Source organism: Hipposideros armiger, unplaced genomic scaffold (assembly GCF_001890085.2).
Source record: "Hipposideros armiger isolate ML-2016 unplaced genomic scaffold, ASM189008v1 scaffold_964, whole genome shotgun sequence".
NCBI lineage: Eukaryota > Metazoa > Chordata > Mammalia > Chiroptera > Hipposideridae > Hipposideros > Hipposideros armiger.
Window position 1 is genome coordinate 218,670 of NW_017732314.1, and position 5,678 is coordinate 224,347.

The window sequence follows — 5,678 nt, forward strand, 5'->3', positions numbered from 1 at the left end:
GTGAGCAGGATGGGAGAGATTTCAAAGCATTCCTACATCAAACACAACCTGGTAATCAGGCCCCACTGCTGTCACCTCCTGCTGAGAACTCAAAGCACCAGGACCTAGCAGGGCAAGTGACCCTCAGGAATTCATGACTTGAACAAGCAATAAAATCAGTAAGACATTTCTTCCATGCCCTGTGAACACGTAGGAGACACACTTTAAAGTTACTCAAAATATCCTATATTCACATCTTTCTACACACACTTCCCCCAATAACGTCTTCTAAGTTTTTCTTAGGAAATTATAGATACAGATTCTTTGGGAGTAGGTTTATAGTATAGCTAAGACCTGTGCCAGAAATGAATTCATTGTTCCTTTGGTTTGTGAATATCTTTTCACAAACCATCCCAGTGTAACCATCCCCTAACAAAATATTCTAACATAGGAGTCCTTGGCAAACATTTGTTGAATCTGAGTCTGAGATAACCAGTCTTGACTGCTAACCTGAGCAAGCCAAGATTACCAGTCCAAGAGTGGAGTTGACAACTCAGCCCCAAGGTGTAGAATATGCCGAAGACTAGGAGATTCAAAGGTGGTAGAGAGAAGGATGAGCAGAATGTAGCTTTTTTGTATGCAATTAGCAGGGAACTGCTGTTGGGTCTGAACAAATAGTGAACAACTTACCCACAGTTGTGAAAAAAACTACAATTTTTAAAAATCTTTAAAAAATTCTCTTTTAGGATACTTTCTTCCTTTAGTAAAAGCTCAATCTCCAAAATTTTGCTTCAGGAACATAGTATGGATAGCTCATGAGTACATCAAAATCAATGCTTAATTGTGATAGCAAGGACCCAACTTTTGTCCCAAATGCTTAGTGGCAAAAACTTGGTCCTTGTTGCAAAGAAGGTTGCCAAGGCACCGGGGCAGCCTGTTTTACATGAAACCTTAGAGAAGGAGCCCCTAGTTTGGTAGGTTTTGGTAAGCCTTTCCAGAGAGTCAGGCTGGGTTTACTGTCCTACATCCTGGGTTGCAGCCAGCTGGATGTCTTCTTCAGAGAGGTTTATAAGGCCACTCTTCCTTCTTGACCCCCTGGAGCCTCTGGGCCTAGGAGTTGTGATTTAATGAGTACCTTTTGAGAGAGGGCCTCATACTTTTGAGATAGGAGTGTGAGAGCTGGGTCATTATGCTGGTAAACACTGGCTCTTAAAGTCTAGCCAGGGGTGACTACGGGGGCACTATCAACTCAGCAGCATCTGACTTGCTGATACTTTTGCATCAAGAGCCCAGAGGGAGGACAGTGAAGAAATGCATCTACATTTGAAGCCTGAGCTAACGCTGAAGAGCTCTATTATTTCCTAACCAGGATGTTAGAGAAAAGCCTTTATTTTTCTCTTTTTAAAAACTATTTAGCTTTGTCACCTGATTGGCTACAGGAGAAAATTGAAGTAGCAACATCAAGTTTGAAGGGCTATTTTCAGCATAGGATTCTATTTCCCAATGAAATCCAAGAACTCCAGCAATGCAGGAACCCCAGACTTTTTAAACTTTGTTCCTGCGTGTCTACCCTCCACCTACCCCACTCCCCATCATGGCTCAACCCTCCCCTATCGTGGCTCAACTTCGGCCTCACCAGCAGCAGCACTTTTGGTGTGGCTTTATTTATTCACAAGTTCACATCCCTGTAGGAACTGGCTCCCTGGACTGTGATGGCTCCTATTTTCCAGACTTCCTCAGAATGGAATTTTAGGCAAGGGCCCAATCGCTCTTTCATGACAAGTGGATCAGTAAAACAATAATAAAACCTCGGTCACCATAACTCAGAGGCTGTAATAGATCAAGTTCTCAAGGGCACTTGAAAAGCCAAGAGTAGACACTTTATTCACCCAGGGTTTTAAGAAACCACCCTCCTTCATTATTACTGTGTGTAAATAATATTTATATGTTTGTTATTTTCCTACAGCCCCAAGAAGGAAACATTAAAAGAAATGTTCAAGGAAGTTAGAAAGTTTGTCAGTGTAAGCTTGTCTTCGTAACCCTTCTACTCTTCATTTCCTGTGCCAAGTGCACTTTTATTTCCCGTCTCTCTACACTCAGTAAACAAAACCATATTATCAAGGGAAAGACTTGAGCCCATTAACATTGTGAGCCCTCAGATTTCACTCGCAAGAGACGACGCAGCACTTATCTGATGGAACAGAAGGTTTAATTGCTTCTAGGTTCAAGCCTGTCCAAACCTCTCAGATCGGACTCATCCCTGGGAAGCCGTTGCGCCCTCCAGCCAAGCGCCTGGGAGAAAGCGTGCCCAGCACCGGTGTGTCTGCCAGCCTCCTAGATAGGAGCACAAGGAGCGTGCGCTCCTTCACAAGGGCAGATTCTTCATTTTGACAACCTAATCAGAGGGCAAAATCAGCTAAACTTCCGAACTAGGCAGAAACTTCATCTTCTCAAATCAAAACCTGGCACTCCAACATTCGCACTTCTGCAGCCACAGACGGAAGGAGTGGAAGAAGCTGAAGAGAACGCTGAGAAGTAAAGTGAGAATCTAATCTAAAAGTGAAAATTTTTCGCGCCCCAGGTACTCAGCATCTACAGCATAAAATTTAGTACCATAAATCGGACGGGAGGTGGGAAGTAAACCTCAGCTTCAGGTTTAGGAGAGAAATAACACCAGTGCCAAGAACACCAAAAGCGCATAGGGCTCAGAGAAAAAAAGGAATAACTACCTTCGCTGGGGAAAGGCTAGGAGCAGTCCCTACCCGCCGAGCTCCGCGCTCGCTTTTTAACCCCTTCCACACCGCGACGCCCACACCCGGCACCTGAGGGACTAGTCACCCACGTTCCAGAATAAGTCCTTGCCCCCTCCATCCTCTCGCCCTTACCCGAGCAACCAGTTCTGCCTTTCTCCCCCCACCGCGCCCAATACCTGTCTGGACAGCAGATGTCCCAGGCTCTCGCCCTGCGCGTTCCTACCCTGCCCTTCCCAGGCCGCCCCTAGGCAATGCTGGCTCTCCCCGGGGCCGGGGTCTCTGGGTGGCGGCCTCCCGCAGATTCGGCAAAGTTGGCAGCGGGGCAGGCGCGTGGAGCCCGGGGCCGTGCGGGGAAAGCACCCATTGGCCTACCCGCGCCACGTGGCCACCCCCGCCTTTATATTAAGCCACTATTTACCTCCGGCTTGCTCGCCATGGCTCGGCGAGGGCAGCTCGGGTAGGGAGGAAAGGCGGAGCGGCGCAGCCCGGCCCTGGCCCGCGCGCTCAGGTAGGTGGGCTGGAACCATGAGCTCCTACCTGGAGTACGTGTCGTGCGGCAGCGGCGGGGGCGGCGGCGACCTGCTCAGCCTCGCGCCCAAGTTTCGTTGCGCTGACGCCCGGCCGGTGGCCCTGCAGCCCGCCTTCCCCCTGGGCAGCGGTGACGGCGCCTTCGTCAGCTGCCTGCCCCTGGCCGCCGCCCGACGCGCACCTTCATCTCCGACAGCCCCCGCACAGTCCCCCGCGCCCCCGTACGCGCCTTGCACCCTGGAAGGTGCCTACGAGCCGGGCGCCGCACCTGCTGCGGCGGGGGGCGCAGACTTCCTGGGGCCCGGGCCCGCATACGACTTCCCGTGCGCGCTCGGCCGGCCAGCAGACGACGGCGGGGCTCACGTCCACTACGCCACCTCGGCCGTGTTCTCGGGTGGCGGCTCCATGCTTCTCAGCGGCCAGGTGGATTACGCGGCCTTCAGCGAGCCCAGCCCCTTCCCGGCGTGTCTCAAAGAGCCTGCGGACGGCCACTCTGGGGCCTTCCAGACCGCGTCCCCGGCCCCTGGCGCCTACCCCAAGTCCGCCTCCCCGGCCTCGGGCCTCCCCTCTGCCTTCAGCACGTTTGAGTGGATGAAAGTGAAAAGGAACGCTCCTAAAAAAAGTAAGTACTTGAGCCATGGAATGACGCCCCTGGGGTTGGGGACCGAGCCTCCTCCACGGAATTGTGTTGGGAGCATTTTGCAGCTGTCCCTTAGACGGCGGTTTGGGTTCTGTGGAGGAAACGCGTCCCGAGGCGTTATTAAGGCAGGCAAATCCCAATGAGCGTGCCCCGAATACAAGCTCGGAAAATGTGCCGGGCATGGAGAAAATTCCAGGAAGGGGCTCTCCGTGGAGCGTGTATCTTGGCAGAACTGTGGTCATAGGGACACAGGAGGGTTGCTGTGACTTCGATTGTAACTGGAGCCCTGCCGCTCGCCGGTGTTGGGTCTCCGCGTCCTCTCGCCCCGCTGACGCCCTGTCTTTACATTGCAGGCAAATTCACAGAGTACGGAGCCGCTAGTCCCTCCAGCTCAATCCGCACGAATTTCAGCACCAAGCAACTGACAGAACTAGAGAAAGAGTTTCATTTCAATAAGTACTTAACTCGAGCCCGACGCATCGAAATAGCCAACTCGTTGCAGCTGAATGACACCCAAGTCAAAATCTGGTTCCAGAACCGCAGGATGAAACAGAAGAAAAGAGAACGAGAAGGGCTTCTGTCCTCGGCCACACCTGTGGCTTCCCTCCAACTTCCCCTCTCAGGAGCGAGCCCCACCAAGTCCGGCAAGAACCCCCGGAGCCCTTCTCAGGCCCAAGAGCCCTCATGAGGCTTAGCATTGAGGCTAAAGAACCTTGGCCTGCAGAAGTCATAGGCGACCACCCCTATCTAGACTTACTAGCTCGTTTGGGATGGAGGTGGGCACGGGCAGACATTAATAGAGGTTTCACTTGGGAAAGGAAGTATCTTGATCAGCTTCTGAGTTCCAGGCTGTGTGTGTATAGATATTAATTTGAGGTCTCTTAAGCCACTCGTGTGTATTATTTGTGTCTTCTCCGGGAAAGGGAGCCCAGCTGCTAGCCCAGCCCTGCTGCTATGTTGCCTTAGCCACATGCAATTGTTGGGTTTAGAGTGGCAAAGCATTAGTTACTGAGCTCTGCCAGCTCTCTGATGTGCTCAAAAGAGCCATCTACCCAAAGTTTTTCTGGTTTTAATTTAAAGGACAAGGCTATATGTATTCAGCTTCTTGAGATCCCCAAAGCTTATTAGGGTCTCCTTGATGTAGCTAAGCTGCTTCAATGATGATCTTCACATTTGCACTCCAGTTTTGTTTTTTTTTTAAGAAGCAGTTTCTACCTCTCCATGTGCCTGAGTGAAGATACAATCACTGTTTAGTTAGTAGCTGAACAAATCCACAAGGTGGGTCAAGATTAGAACCTGAACTATACCTTGACACCAGTTACTCAAACTTGAATGTAAATATATACAGTATGTATATTTTTAAAAAGGTTTGCTTGCAATGAACATACATGACATTTAATGCCATAGCATGTAAAAGGTTTGAACTTTTTTTATATAATAAAAATTACAGAATCTACTACACTCTGCTTTCCCTCACCTTTCATTTTGATTGCCGGTATTTTTCTTTCAAGTGTCTTCTATTTGGAACTTCTTGATTCTGCTATGAGAATTTGTTTAGGTTGATACCCTTAAAAAAATGACACAAACAGCAAGTTAGGGACAATTATCTGAGCAGTTTTTGAAGGAGAAAGAAACTACTCTGCCAAATATCCAAGTAACTTAGGAAGTACTTCCTTACCGTAAATGTCATAGTTTTATGGCGAATGTGTAACTCAAAGATTAGGTGCCCACTGTGGGAATGTTGTAAAGCCAAGGAGACACTGCTGAGAGATCTCCTT

General features: G+C 49.6%; 1 protein-coding gene across 1 annotated transcript; it reads left to right on the plus strand.

Annotated features, from left to right (window-relative positions):
• Positions 1–3,190: 3,190 nt before the first annotated feature.
• On the plus strand, positions 3,191–5,295 carry HOXD1 (homeobox D1). Its single transcript, XM_019630889.1, has 2 exons — positions 3,191–3,882; positions 4,254–5,295. Exons 1-2 carry the CDS (start codon positions 3,258–3,260, stop codon positions 4,586–4,588), a joined length of 960 nt encoding a protein of 319 aa, XP_019486434.1. The 5' UTR covers positions 3,191–3,257; the 3' UTR covers positions 4,589–5,295.
• Positions 5,296–5,678: the final 383 nt, after the last annotated feature.